The sequence below is a fragment of the Dermacentor andersoni genome, chromosome 7 (genome assembly GCF_023375885.2).
Source record: "Dermacentor andersoni chromosome 7, qqDerAnde1_hic_scaffold, whole genome shotgun sequence".
Classification (NCBI taxonomy): Eukaryota; Metazoa; Arthropoda; class Arachnida; order Ixodida; family Ixodidae; genus Dermacentor; species Dermacentor andersoni.
The window spans coordinates 74,285,444-74,301,141 of record NC_092820.1 but is presented as its reverse complement, the minus strand read 5'-3'; the positions used below and the strand labels follow the sequence as shown (position 1 = coordinate 74,301,141).

Below are 15,698 nucleotides of genomic sequence, written 5' to 3'. Positions count from 1 at the left end.
TTTGATGAGGACGAAGTGCGACAACACCCGTGTACTTAGATTTAGGTGCTCGTTTAAGATCCCCAGGCACTCGAAATTTTTGGGGTCCCCAACTACGGCGTGCCTCATAATCAGGTCGTGGTCTCGGCACGTAAAACGCCATAATTTAATTGTTTTACTTAAGTGACTGTCAATATTTGCTGTGTGTTGAATGGTCTCACGACCGGAAAATGTTAATTGGTTGTTATCACTCCTAAAGTTTAACCTCACCTGTCGCTGCCGGTACCAGTGCCCATTGTATCGCCATCGCGCATGTTGTGAAGTTAGAAGTACCAATATGGCTGTCAAACACACCTCTTGCAAAGAAGTCCGAAGAAACATTCCACAAATCAAAAGCAGGACACCTCCTTTATTACGACTAGACACTTCAGGATATTGTAGCGTAAACAAGTAAGAACAATTTAGTGGAATATGCTAGGAAGGTATAAGTGATTGGACCCCTATTACGTGCTTCGCTGCAGTCATGTACCCGCGCATTTCGCTGCTTAGAGTTGGCGGACAGACCCCACGAAGAGCACTACATCTGGATCATGGCTGCGTATTAGGAACATGAACGGACGATCGACCACAAATCGAATGTCGTCGAGTCTTGCGCAGTAGGTCATCATCACAATAGCAGTGGCCGCAGCAGCTTCCGTGCCTTCCTCGTTGACCTCCACGAAAGCTTTGTGAAACACTTCTGAGGCCAAAAGCTTCCCACTCGTGCTGATCCCGGTGAGGTCAGCAGACGGCGTGAAGAAGTCTTCAATTCCCATAGCAGTCAGCGTTTCCTTAAGGTTGATCGTCTGCTCTAGCTTGAACTTCGGGAGGTAGAGTTTGACGTCAGAGCGAAACGAAAGATGCTTCAACAAGTCAGAAAGTTTCTGACTGGTCAGGCGGTCCTCAATTTGAGACAGTCCTTCGACATCGTCCGGCAGAAGGATAAGCATGGAAGTCTTTCCGCCCCGGTACGGTATCTCCAAAGCAGTCAACCCGAGTTCTTCACTGTGGCCCATTTTGTAATCGTTCTTCTGGTACATCATGTCCACTTCCTTCTTGTTCTTTTTGTCTAAGTGAAAATTGGAACGGTGCGTGGACTTGGGATCAAACTGCGAGTTCCAAAGACCCTTGAAGTAGATGGCATTGACTAGGATCAGAGTGGTCAAGCCGTCCACGCTTCCAGGCGGAAGAAGGTCTCTGATTTTCGATTCCGTGGCTTGGTCGACCCAGGCGTTAACCTGCTGCCTAACTTTCTCGTAGTTTGTTTTAAAGTCCACCGATTCGATGGTGGCGCTGTAGGAGTCTCGAAGGAGGGCGAGGTAGCTGTCCAGTACCGGAAACGTCTGCTCCGAGTACATCCGGTTGGCCACGTGCAGCTTCACGTCCGGGGCAAAGCCAGTAAGCGCGGAGAGGAAGCTGGCAAAATGCTTGTGAACGTCGTCGCTGTCGACGTGCAGGGCATCGGCGAGCTGCTTTGCAGTGGCACTGCGTGCTCCAGCCAGTGCCATGGAGAGTGCGGCGCAGATGCTGAAGGGAGAGTAAAAGACGTTTCCGCCGGAACCACTCTTTGAGACAAGCTGTTTGTACAGGTCCAAGGAGAACTGGAGCAGCGAGTCTCCTAGGGGGTTGGCGGCCACAGGCTCTGCCATCTGCACGAAAATTGCAACAGATGTGTGAGATGCACATGAGCACAAGTAAAAACGCGCGCATGAGTCTGAGCATATGACATAGAATGGTAATAACATGGTGCTCCACCATGGTCTAGGATGGAAATTAAATAAAAATGGTGCAATTTGTGCCCGGCTTTCAATATTTAGTAAAAAAAAAAACTTAAATTCTGGGTTGTTACCTGCCAGAACACGATATGATTATGAGGTGCGCCGTAGTGGGAGATTACGGGTTAACTTTGACTACCTGGGGTACTTTAACGTGCACTGAATACGGTGCCCCTCATCGGAATGCAGCCGCCGCGGCCGGGATTCGATCCCACAACCTCGGGCTTAGCAGCCCAATGCGAAACCTACCATGCCACTACGGCGGGTAAGTTTAAGTGAAAGCCGCACTAGGACTTTCGAAAACATTAGCGACAGTTAAGAAAACTTCACTTATGTTTAATTGTGCCTCATACTTAAGGTTCAGCGTTCTCGGTTTTTCCTTTCCGCAAATTCGACGCACTTTCTTCTGTTTCTTTTCTTATCTTTGCAGATAATTTCGCGGATAGAGCTTACCGATCATTTACCTGTCTTTCTTTTTCAGCGAATATTTGGCTCACTGACTTTGGTGATGCTAAAACATTGCTACATGCAGCCGATTCTGATCTTCAACACTGTAGTTGCGTCCAATAGACGGAACTACAAAGTTTCGAAGAGGCAGTCACGAACAAAAACACAATGCCATATCGCGACGTGACTATGCGGGAATTAAGAGAAGTCGTTTGGTATGCCAGCACAGAGTGAGACTTCATTTGTAACAGTATGCTGGCAGAGTGCTCTAACGAATAATGCAGACAACTAGAAAACTGGCAAGGTAGACACGACCCCGCGGGGCCGTAAGCGAGCTTGCCCTGTTATCTGCGTAGCGCGAACACTGGAAGGACGCGGTCCAAGGTTTCCCCGTCCATCCGCGACGCCCCCCCCCTTTCTCTCTCTCTCTCTCTTTTAGTTTCTCGTTTTCGTCGCCGCGACAAGTAATATAGATGCAAATAAAATAACAAACATTGCTTATGCGGTAGGTGGCCTCAACTTTTTCGAGGCTCAGTGCATCGCAGTGCACGCTGGCTCTCAGCTGCGAGCCGATAGCGATCTTAGCTCTTCGGCAATTTTGCCTTTCACAGAACCGCTTCGAATAAAACCGAGCTCCCGAAAAAAATTAAAAAATGAGAAACTATTCGGCATCAATCTTTTTAGTGCCATTCCATTAAAACCGAAAATGCTAAACACAATAGCGTGCGGCACGCTCCACGCTATCCCTATGGGTTCGGTTCATTACATAAATTTTTTTCCCAGAAGGCAGCGCGTCCTATTCAATGCCATTGAAGCAAAAATATTAAAAATTATATTACGGTTTTTTTACGTGCCAAAACCACTTTCTGATTATGAGGCACGCCGTAGTGGAAAACTCCGGAAATTTCGTCCACCTGGGGTTCCTTTACGTGCACCTAAATCTAAGTACACGGGTGTTTCCGCCCCCATCGATATACGGCCGCGGTGGCCGGGGTTCGATCCCGCGACCTCGTGCTCAGCAGCCCAGCACCACGGCCACTGAGCAACCACGGCGGGTGAAGCAGAATATGTCTTCACTTATATATAATTTAGCAGCTTTTCTTTTATTTACGTCGTAATATCGGATATATTTTGGTAATACTTGACACAAGTAGATTTAAACAAATAAGAAATTGCACTTCCCGTAACATTTAAAAATATACAACGCAATAAAGAAATTCTAAAATACTTAAAGCAAACTTTTAAACAGACTGTGGAAGCAATGAAACAGCGTCCGTAAGTTTACTCGTTCCGGAGATTCTGAACTTGAAAACTGTACTAATAAATTTTTAAAAGCAAGCTTCCCTTGCCTTTCTTGTGCCCCCTCCTCTTTCTTTATTTTTTTTAGTGCTGGCTACCGGCTATCTTGCGCCATTGTCTGGTAGCGGGAATGCGCCTCGTGCAAGCCATCGCTTTGAAACGCTTGCCGCGTTAGCCGAGTCGCCATAGCAACAATTCACTTATAAAAAGTGAGCCGACACTGAAGACAGGAATTACGCGGTGCGTTCACTGCCGAAATTCGCTGCTCGTCTCTCCGCATACTTTGGCGCTACGGCGAAAGTTTCTACGAGGTCAGTTACGTCGTGTCTTGTGATTCAACTCCGTTTTAATGCTGATAACACTTCCACTTGGTCTGGAAGCTCCGTAACGGTGGCTGACAGACGCGTTCGTCACTCAAATGTGCGGCGCGTATCTTGTCGTAACGCGGCATTTGCCTCTGCCTACTTGCTTACTACATCTTGGCGTACACAGGTTCGCAGAATGCGTGGAAATTGTGCTTTTCCTTTTGGTACTGGGGGCGAGTTCGACCACTGGAAAAGCTGGCGCCACCGTCGGCGTGACGTGGCATGAGGGATCACGTGGACACAGCGGCCGCGTCGGCTGCTTAGGAAGCGCCGAAGCGAGCTGAAAACGAAAGTTTAAAAGTCCCACCTGCGCTGCGGTTCTGATTAAGTGGTGAGGGTTTCCCGCCTTGGGTGTCTGCTTGACAACATTTAAAGCACTATAATAGGTAGTGGCTGCCTTTGGAGGCGTGCAGCATGGTAAGCTACTGCTCGGTGCTACAGTGTCGGACGTGCACAACGGAGCCCGGTGTCAGCGTTATTCACACGTAGCCGCAGGGCAAGAAACTGCGTGAAACTTGGCTGGCGAAACTTAGAACCGGCAAACAGCCATCGGCTACAACTCGGGTATGCAGCAAGCACAGACGCGAGGAAGATTTCTGCTACGGCGCCGGGACTGCGCGATGTTGGGTGAGTAGCAGGAAACGCGCACTGAGGCGCTCACCCGCGCCCGCTGCCCGGCTAATGTCACGATGGTTCGGTATATGTTCGGTATGTTGATGCTAGATACTGGCAAGTTCACTGGAATGGAAAGGGAGCGGTAAGAAGCACATTAAAAAAAAGGCATGGCATGTGGTCATGTTTGTGTTTTGAATAACGCACTAGATTACGAAAAAGAAGCAGGGGGAAATCGTACGCTCAAAATGCCGATAAACATACAGTGCGACGCAAATTGGGAAATAATATTGAAACGTCCAAGAATTAAGACAAAAAAAGATTGAATCGTCGTAACCGCACCTCACAGTGGTCGCAGGCGTCGAAGTCTTTATAACGAAATTATGCTTGAGCAGTTCCGATAGCGTCCACGCAACAATGGTTGCTTGTGTACTATCAAATGCTCATATTCTGCGGCCCAAAGCTCACGGCACGGTGCGACAACGCGCTCGCAGCGAAAGCCAGACATTGTGCGCGGACATGCATGCAGACGTGCAGTCGGTCGCTGCGAATCCGTGCGATCGCAGCATTGAGGATTCATTCTGTTATGCTCCATTTGGTTATACAGACAGCCCACTATACGAATATATTTCACATAGTTTACTCTCAGCGTGTGCCTACCTTTCACGCAAGAAGCCGGTTCGGGAGACTCCATCGCGGCGACCGCGCGCAGTGGCGTTCACTGTACGTATTCGGTAAAGAGATGGCGTCTGTAAACGATTTTGCGCTTTCAGTTTGGCCAAGATTAGTCCCTCGTTTTGAGAGAACTTACATAAATGTCCAGGAGGGTTGCCGCGTGGTCTTTTTATTGAGCGCCGTAAGCCGGACATATGAGGAGCGCGCCGCGTGATCCCTCATTCTAAGGGAGGCGCTTCCGACAGATGGCGACTCCGTAAGTTCTCGCCCCCAATATGATTATCAAAAATTGTTCCGCATATAATCATGCGGCGAGAAAAATTAAATTAATTTGCTTATTCCATATTACTTTTTGCTCTACTGGAGCATTTTCTTGTGGAATGTACGTATTTGAGGTAAGGTTAACGGAGGTCTCAAGAGGAAGCCTATACTATACGTAGGAAGCGCTGGGTTTCGACACTGCGTATTGCTTCTGAATGGGCATTCAAACAACCGGACACTAACTGGGTGTTTCATGTATTTCGGCAAACATCTACGTGGGCATCAAAAAAAAGAAGTCTGTTTGTCTCTTCCGTACACTGCAATTTTATTCTTTGTTATGTGCGCAATTGTGTACAATGTTCATCTACGTATTATTCCCTTAAGTTCTTTTCGTGTGTTTTTTTTTTTTTTTTGCTCGATACGCGAATATAATTACTGGGGACGCTACAAGAACTCCCGCAGGCAGACTTTCGCCATCAGCCCCGGCCCGCCCGATTTTGCGGTGTACAAAGAGCACGAATGCTGGGTCAGAATAACCGGCTGGAGACGCACTGAGTTCATTTTTCAAATTGAAAAGCCGAAATGAGAAGCTAACATGCAATTCGCGGACGGAGATTTGCGCAATCACCCCTCGCACAGTTGAAAATGATCTATGCAGAGAACATCGAACATGACGGTGAGTGCGGGAGAATCGCCGAACACTTCGAAAAAAACCATTCGCTTTATTAAAAAGTATGGGTCGCTTGAAGGTTTATATGTGAAGCAGTGAAAATATTTAGGTAGCGTTTGTTGGTTCATTGAGCAATTCCAAAGGGCACAGGACCGTTAACCATCACATATGTAGTCGTATAGTATAAGGTGTCTGAACGTGCATTTCAAAGAGTTTCTCGCCGTTGGACCAGCTCAACGACGAACTTTCCCCGCAACTGAGTTGCCCATGCGCCTTTTGGGTTGGCGTCTTTGTTTCGGTAGTGAACGTAAGACGTCCGACTGTTGCTTACATGGGTATGAGCCATTCCTGATGACGATATTTTTTGCATCCCTGCACTAGACGCTGCTTTCATTTACGGGTATTGGCCATTGCAACGAGCCACTTTAGGCTTTCAGCTTATATATATCCGTAACGGTTTATAACGGTTTTGGTTCGCATGCAAAAATTTTCGAAGGAATGTAACGATAAAATCATCGTTTTTATTTTTCTCAATAAGTGAATTATGAATTCCGAGATCATGCTCAGTGCCTTTAGTCAAGGTGTTGGGCATGATCCCAGAAGCAACGCGTCATCGAGTGAACTCGCTGAATAGCGGGACCGTTGTTCCGATAAAACGAACTTAAATGAGCGATAAAACTTGGGTAACGAAGCGTTGTACCCGTAGAAAACGAAACTATAAGCTCTCCCGCGCTCAAGCCCTTGGTTTTGCTGCGATGCCGATCTGCTAGCACACGGAGCGGCAGGCTTAGATTAGTGGATCGCTCAACCAGCTACTGTTCGCACCATCCCTGCCTGAGGTACGCGTTTATGCGGACCCCTGAGATATGCGCTAATTCTGACGTTGTCTAACGTCGGTTGTTTCAAGTTGCCGACTTTCCCCTTGATCCGAAAACCGATCAAGAATATTTCGGTTTCACTTCGAAACAAAATAATAAATAACGTTTCGATTACGTTCTCGTTCCGGTCAAAAACCTTTTTTTTTTCGTTTTTGTTTTCGTTCCGTTCGGACACACTGCATATAAGTTCACTGCGACATACTGACACCGTCATTTCAATATCACTGGGCGCGCGCGGAACACTATAACGAAATAAGATTGGGAAATGCTTATAAAATGGTATTGAAACGCTGACAGCGGTGAAACGTTTCACCGGCAGGCGAAACAGCTTAAAGCTTCGGCTACATTTTCAACTAGTAGTTTATTTTCAGCTAAAGCCCCTTATTTTCAGCGCGCTTAGGGCACCCTCTTGTGGCTGGGAACCAAAACTCTCACAGAAATTCGTTGTCCGAAGAAGAAAGGCGGCGCTAGCATCTTTCTATTCTACATACGAGCGTGTTGCTTCTCGGGTCAGTCATTTACAAAGCCCTCCTCGCGACCTGTGGTGGGGAATTCTCCATGTGTTATGGGGCATGATAGTGTCCTGCTCTTGTTTCTTGAGTGCTGCCGAGGAAGATAACGTACTATCAAGACGTCAGTGAACTGTCGTACGCGTACGCATACATGATTCGAGCAATCCGAAAGCAACACAACCTGATCTGCATCGCAGTGGGGGGTCACCGCTGACCAACACGGGTGTTGCAGTCGGCACTAAAATGCAGACAGCTTTTTTTTCTTTAATTTTCAAAACCGCGTTCTCGTCTGCCACGTCAAGCTTTTGCTCCGAAGCAGAGCTGCACATTAGCTGAGACGCCGAGACAGGCATACGAATATACACACATGTGCGCGGACGCCTTTGCGTGCTCTTCCCATCCACATCTTGTACTCGTGTGGCCGATACTTCGGTATCACCCAACTTCTTCACAAGCACAACTGTGAGCTTACGGCAGTGTACTAAACGCACCTACACCAGCGGATGACCGTATAACAAACCCTCGGTAGGTTCGGAGATCGAGTCAAGCGTAGAGCATCGCGAACACGGCCGGAAGACGGGTCTTCGCGTACCGGCCCAGCTGCAGCGAAGCGTGGGCCAAACAATAGCGACGGCGATATCGAGGAGGTGGAGCACAAAGGCAAGCGTGAGTCATCCCACTTCAAAATCGTGCAGCTGCGCACCGCTACACATGCGAGCTGGACGTCTTTCGCTAACACGCTCGCATGTCGTAGTACACACTGCACCTAAACCACTCCGGAGGGCGTCCCGCCGCTAGTGTCGCAATAGCCAAGACACTTGCGTGAGTCACGCCGAAGAATGCCGCTTCGCATAACGACGTATAAGCTTTCGAAGATACGCGCTCAACAAAAACTGCTGCAGCCGGAGCGTGTAAATGCATGCATAGACGCCACAGTCATCATCATCATCAGCCTGGTTACGCCCACTGCAGGGCAAAGGCCTCTCCCATACTTATCCAAAAACGCCACAGTAAACACAGAGAATGAATGAATTCTGGGGTTTTGCGTTGCCAAGACCACGATTCGATTATGAGGCACACCGTAGTGTGCCTCATAATTTTGACCACCAGAGAATCTTTAACTTGCCCCCAATGCACGGCACACGGGGCGCACACAGAGGGCTGACATTGAAAACGCGTACAGGCTCAGTTGTTCACCTGATTATGTTACGCCTTGTTGTGTAAACACTACAACAGCACCACGACGTCACCACAATTTGTGTTGCCTCGTGAAACCAGTGCAACGGATAAGATGTGATAAAATGGATAAACGGCCAGTTGACTGCTCAACAGCAGGAACAACATGCAGTGAAGGAATGTTACGTACTTCATACGCATCCACGAAGAAACGAAACCAAGCGGATGGAAAATTAAGCGGCTGTGTTTCCGTTTAAAGAAAAGCGTACCACGCTCCTCCCACATGAAAAATAAATAAATAAATAAATAAATAAATAAATAAATAAATAAATAAATAAATAGTCAAGCTACGTACCCTTTAAGTATTCATGAACTGTTCATTGTAATCCAAACAGACCCGCAAGAACCCGTATGCCGAAGCCGGTAGAAACGAAACAGGCAGGCACTGCTGTTTACCAACCTGTGAAAGGTTGGCTTCACGGCCGTCGAGATTATAATTTAATTACGCTCTTGGGATGCTCACTGTCATGCTCCAGTGACCGGAGGAAGGTCCGTGCATTAGTTGAAAATGCACATACCCCTTTCTATGTTCAATCGAGCGACGATAAGCGTGCTGTAGCGGCACGCCACGAAAGGCACAAAAATAGGAAGAGAGAGACAAAATAAAGAACAAGCACACACACCTCGCAACACTCCGCTGGTGCGGTGTTCTATACTCCGCTTCCACTACGAATACGATGTCCAAACTTGACAAGTTCGATGCGCCGCCGGCTGGGCGTTCTCGAAGTGGAAGCCGATATTTGTAAAGCGTCGAACAGGGAATGGAAAAGCACGCAGCGCGGGCTTTCACACACCTTATCGCTCAGCTTCGTCACAGTAGGGACGTGGCAGATGACCTTTCGTGCAGCACTAACAGCTCGATTACTTCACTGTTGCATTGCTAAGAGCGGAAGGAAACGCGAGACGGCTCCACACTAGACAGACGGCGTGGGCCGGGCATTCGTGTTGCATTCCAGTTGCGACGCGCATGGAGAAGTAGCGAAAACGGGGCGACGCCCCTCAGGGACCGGAGGTACCTAGGAGTTGTCCCGAGACTCTCCGACGTCAGAATTCCCTAGATGCGCTCCAGTTTCCCCGTTCGTCGTTCTTTTCGCGAATATGTTCCCTAAAAAATGCGAAATTTCTTCATACGCGCCGATTTCGACTCACGTACGAAAGGGCGAAGTGGTACTACATCAAGCTGCTGAAATGAGCAGCTTTTTTTGTTGTCAATTCGCTTCTTCTAGAAGAAAAATAAACTGAGTTGATTGCATTTGATGATTAAATAGACACATTTGTTGGCGAGACAACCCTTGCAGAAACCTTGCCGATCGACAACGGGAAGATGAGGCATGCCGTAGTAATCGACTTCAGATCAGTTTTGACCATCTGCGGCTCTTTAGCGTGCTCCCAATGCACCGTACAATGACGTTTTATTACTATTATTATTTTTTTTTTACATTTCAGACTCATCGAAATGTGGTCGCCGCGGCCGGAGTTTAGCAGCGCAACTCGTGCTTAGCAACCTCGGGGTGAATTCGCATAGCTTTTCTTTCGTAAATGCGATTAGCCATTGGCCGGCCGTCTTCGCTAATTATAGGTCCAGCGTCAGGATTGGCTGCATTTTGCTCTTACGAACAATTCTAGCCCAAGAGATATTCGCGAGTACAGGCCCTCGTGTTCAGCGAACTCTAGCTTAGTAACTTCGCGCTGAGCAGTGAAACGCCGCAACCACGGCGGGTTCATTCGGGTTTGCCTCACGCGTCGCGCCCGATGCGCATCTCTCAGATTTTGATCGCTCTTATAGTCGAATTTTAAACTAAACTCTGGGATTTTACGTGCCAAAACCACGATGTGATTATGCATGAGGCAAGCCGTATCAGGTGACTCCGGGTTAATTTCCACCACCCGGGGTTCATTAAAGTGCACCCAATGCTCGGCACGCAGGCTTTTCTTGCATTTTTTGCGAAATTCTGAGATGTTCTGCGCCGAAGAGTTTTGGTGCGTTTTCCATCGGCATAACACTTCAGCGGAGGAGAACTAAAATTAAGTACGGCGGTGGCTGGGGAAAATTTCGTACGGACATTGCGGCAGTGGCGTCACGAGAGGGTCAGCGCCATTCGGGACAGTGGCCCTCCGAGTCTCCACCTATCCCCCTCCCGTCCCCTTCCCATATTTGGTACTAATCTTTCCGACATCAATAGATTTCACTCGTTACACAGCGCTCCTCCTGTGTCTTTCTACCTGTGTGTATTCCGTTGTTTTAGCGCTAATAAGTAAGTACACGTAAAACGAACACACGATTGTTTTGCAACATTCAGTATCATGGGTGCCAGCGTATTTCATGTGGATTGTGAATGTTATACAAGTTTTAGAATAGAAAAGTTGTGATTACTTCAATTCTCTCATCCCACTAACAACTGTCGCCTGCCAAACGACGGGCCGACGCTTTCAAACATACCTGAACTATAGCAAATGGCGCCAAAAATGAGACCTAAAAAAAACAACTCAATTAGCACAGCATATTTATTGCTACTTTATATCATAGTTCTTTTTGAACGTGTACGATGAATGACTGGAGCACTAGGAGCAACATCATCGCGCTACACGAATAAGAGCAGGCACCGAAAAAATAAGGACAGTAATACAACGCTCCGAAGACACCAAGGAAAAGAACAAACACTCATTGAAAAGTGCGGCGTATAATTTCCGTAGCTCTCGCTGTACATCAGTAGTAGGCCACATATTTCACAACACCGAACACCCCTTGAAGCGTCATGAGGTGCCTTTCCTGCTGTGCTTATATCATTGTTAAGCCGTTCCACGCATCATTAGATCACCGTTTCCCTACGAGTCCTTCAGTGTTTACGAACGGATCCCATGAAAAGCACAAGTTCTGGATCATGGCTGCGAATTAGGGACATAAAGGAGTGATCGACAACAAATTCACTTTCCTCGAACTTCATGGCACCGCAGCGCATCGCAAGAACGGCGGTTGCGGCTGCTGCCTCTGTGCCTTCTTCTCTGACTTCAACGAAAACCTTGTCCACCCCTTCCGAAGCGGAAGGATTTCCCCTCGCACTGATACGGGAGACGTCCGCAGCAGGAGCGAAGTCCTCGATGCCCATTGCACCTAGCGTTGGCTTCAAATTTATGGTCTGCTCAAACTTGAACTTCGGAACGTATAACTTGACCTCACTGTACCTGCTGTTAGGGTCGCGGTTCCTCAACTTTCAAATCATATCTTTCTTGTATCACTGAGTAGAATATTGAGTTGGTTACACCCTTTTACGAGTTCTCTAGAGTCTACGAACGGATCCCATGAAGAGGACAATGTCTGGATCGCGGCTTCGAATGGGAAACATGAACGGGTGGTCAACGACGAATTTCGTCTCTATGAACCTTGGAGCGCTGCAGCCGAAGCCCATCACAACAGCGGTTGCCGCCGCGGCCTCCGTGCCTTCCTCGTTGACTTCCACGAATGCCTTGTGGACGACTTCGGTAGCCCAGAGGTTTTCGTCGGCACTGATACCGGTCAGGTCAGCGGAAGCCAGACTGAAGAGTTCTTGGATGCCCATTGCAGCGAGCGTTTGCTTCAGGTATAAGGTCTCCTCAAACTTGAACTTGGGAAGGTATAGCTTGACGTCAGTACAATTACGCAGGTCCATCAAAACTTCTGCCACGTTCTCGGCACTCAAAGCCTCCTCGAGTTTGGACAGCCCGTCGATTTTGTCAGGCAGCAGCACGACCATGGAAGTCTTGCCACCTCGGTACGGTATTTCCAGAGCTGTTACTTCGAGCGCCATGTTGTGCGCCATGTTGAAATCGGATTTCTGGTACATCATATCTACCAACGTCTTGCTGTTCCGGTTCAGGTGGAAATCTGAAGGGCGCGTCCAGTTCGCGTTGAACTGCGACTTCCAGAGTCCCTTAAAGTAGACGGCGTTCACCAAGATAAGGGTAGTCAAAGCGTCCACGCTTCCTGGTTTAAGGAGGTCTCTAATCTTCGATTGTGTGGCTTGATCGACCCAGCCGTTAACCTGCTGCCTAACATTCTCGAAGTTGTTCTTGAAATCGACGGATTCAATCGTGGCACCGTAGCAGTCCCTAAGAAGGGTGATGTAGCTGTCTAGGACAGGAAACGTCTTCTCCGAGTACATCCGGTTGGCCACATGCAGCTTCACGTCCGGGGCAAAGCCTGGAAGCTCAGAGATGAAGCTGGAGAAGTGCCTGTGGACCTCCTCGCTGTTGACGTGCAGGACATCGGCGAGCTGCTTGGCGGTGGTGTTCCGAGCTCCTGCTAGAGCCATAGAAAGAGCAGCGGAGATGCTGAAGGGCGAGTAGAATATGTTTCCGCTAGAGCCACTCTTTGAGACAAGCTGCTTGTACAGATCGACGGAGAATTGGAGGAGCGGGTATCCAAGCGGGTTGGTAGCCATTGCGGCTTTCAGCTGCGAGAACATTGGAAGCAAATCGTTATGGCAAGCAGAGACAACCTAGTGAAGAAACGTAATCGTGTACGATTATGCCAATGAAATACGCGGCACGTTTGCCTTTTAAGGACGTACAATAATGATTTATCTGAGCTCGTTAAGCCGTCACGCCTAATGTGGTGATTACAGTTATGGTCAGTTTACATATCAAGGTGTCCTGGTAACTATAACTACATTATGCAACATAACAGACGGAACGCAAAGGAGAAGAAGGCGGCAGGACAAGCGCCGACTCGCGACTAATGTTTACAGTAGTTTGGTACTAAGCGCAACCATATGCGTCAGTGCTATTCGGGGTACGTAACTACTAATAGGTGGCCGTTGAGCAAGGGCATGCACTTTGAAACAACACTGATTTATTGCGACATTTCGACCCCGACCGTACGAACATCGCACGTACAGTGCGCACCCATTTTATGTTGCTTTTAGCGGTGACACGATTTGCAGGTGCTTGCGATACAATTTCGGAGGAAATTACAGACATTTAGGTATCTACAAAAAAATACAAAAATTATGTTATAAATTGGGAGGGAATATAGAGACAACTGCACTTCTTCCTCAGGTCGCAAAGAATTGTGAGGTAAAAGGCAGAAACTACAATAACGCTTAGAGGATGTGGAATTGGATAGCGACATTTCTCGCCAATCTATGCTTCGGAGTCATACCGGTGGCCTCTCCCTGCATACCGATATGTCCAGTGTACACTTCTTGCTCTGCTTTGTTTGTTTTTTTGTTGTAGTTGTCGACCAGGCGATCAATAAATAACGGTAGGTCAGAGACATCACGACAAGCACGTCGATGTAGTGGCCGATAGCAAAACCGAAAACACAATGGGGAACAAATGAATCAAGGCGTGGCGTAGATACGCTACAATCGTGCTGGTATTTTTGTTTTGTGCACCTTGCCCTGAGGCACAGACGTGTATGTAAAGAAAGGCGCGCGGGCTCTCCTAACGTGAAAATTGCTGTATATGCATAGAGGGTTTATTGTGGGTGGAACTGGGAAGAATGAGTGCAGTCTTTCTTTGACTACTTTTCATTTGACTAGCTTTCGTAATGTTGACGACTACAGAACGTGAAGTGGTCGGGGCCACACTGATACAACTTTATATCAAACAGCGATGAAGACCGGGTCACGTTAATGAGCAGTAGCATAGCATACAACCGCGCGAGCTGAGGCGAATGCCAAAACGTACCTACTTCTAGAGATGTCCTGTCGCCACGTGACCACATTCTATGTCACTACGTCACAAAAAAAAAAAAAAAATCGCAGCCGAACGAAACGGATACTTGTTCGAAGAAAAGCTATTAAAGTAATTAAATTATTCAGGGCACTATGATGTCTGACAATCTAAGTCTCAAGAGCCTGGAGATTCACTTAACGCAAACAATTACAAGTTGCACATTTCATGTCAGTATTCGTTGATAAACAAATCAGTGGCCACTTAGCGGTAAATGCGAGAGAAATGCGCTCGCATTACGTCGCACCACTTTGAGGTCTGGGATCTACGATTTAAACCTTGCAAAGTGTTATTCAGGGGCTGACTCGAACACACGGCCTGCCTGTTTGTGCAATTGGCGGTTGTTCGGAGCAGACCACCGTCAGTTTATACATATTACACGTTTCCCCCCTTTGACACTCCTGCTACTAACACATCAAAAAAATAAAACCACGACTCTGGCCAGAATCATAGCGCGGGTCCAATGCCAGCGATTGCGAAGTGAAATACCGGGCGCAAACACAAGCCCCGTTCGGCAAGAGCATCCGACGTCGGGTATAGCGCATTTCTTAAATCAAAAGTACACTTCGGACACACTCGATCATTTTTTTTTTTCTTGGGTAGCGTTCGTGCCTTTTGTTGTTCCACAGGCGGCAACTGTAATCGAGGTTTACGGGAAGAGCACAAAAGTGCGAAAGAAAGTGAAAAATGCTCACCTCTGCAAGTACTCTAGCCTTGTTGTTGAACATCCCGCCTTCAGATAGGACTTGCACTTAGCGCTACACTTTCGATGCGCCCGCTCAGTGTCTCTCCCAAAGTGGGAGAGACGTACTGTTGACGAGGGGTGTCAAATGCTATCGCAGTAGCCGTCTGGTGGAAAGTACAGAAAGCCCCGCAGGTTATCGCTCGACACAGTGGTGGCTCCGTCAAATTTCGGAGCGTGTACTACTGTGATGAAAGGTACGCAGACAGCTATGCAAACAGCGGGGCGATGTTACACAGGGACGGCGCGGGCCGCATCGGACGTTGCCCTTCGCTTGCAGCACGAGCAGCAAACGAGTGGCAACAACAGAGACGCTAGCGACATCCATCGGGAACTGGAGGTACACCCGGGAGCGCGCAGTCCACGAAACGCACGAAACTCCCTGACGGCCGGCACCGCTGGCTCCACAAGTTCCCTAGTCGCGTCCTTAAATTCCCCAAGCGCGCCATGTTCAAACGGCTGGTGGGATGATTTTCAGCAATGACGGTGATAAAAC

General features: G+C 48.1%; 1 protein-coding gene across 1 annotated transcript; it reads right to left on the bottom strand.

The window, feature by feature from the left end:
• Window positions 1-368: 368 nt before the first annotated feature.
• Window positions 369-15,473, bottom strand: LOC126534287 (uncharacterized). The gene is given in 4 exon segments (XM_050181559.3): window positions 369-559; window positions 561-1,667; window positions 12,030-13,178; window positions 15,156-15,473. Coding segments are annotated over 4 exon segments (2,442 nt in total). The 5' UTR covers window positions 15,189-15,473; the 3' UTR covers window positions 369-406.
• Between the last annotated feature and the right edge of the window lie 225 nt (window positions 15,474-15,698).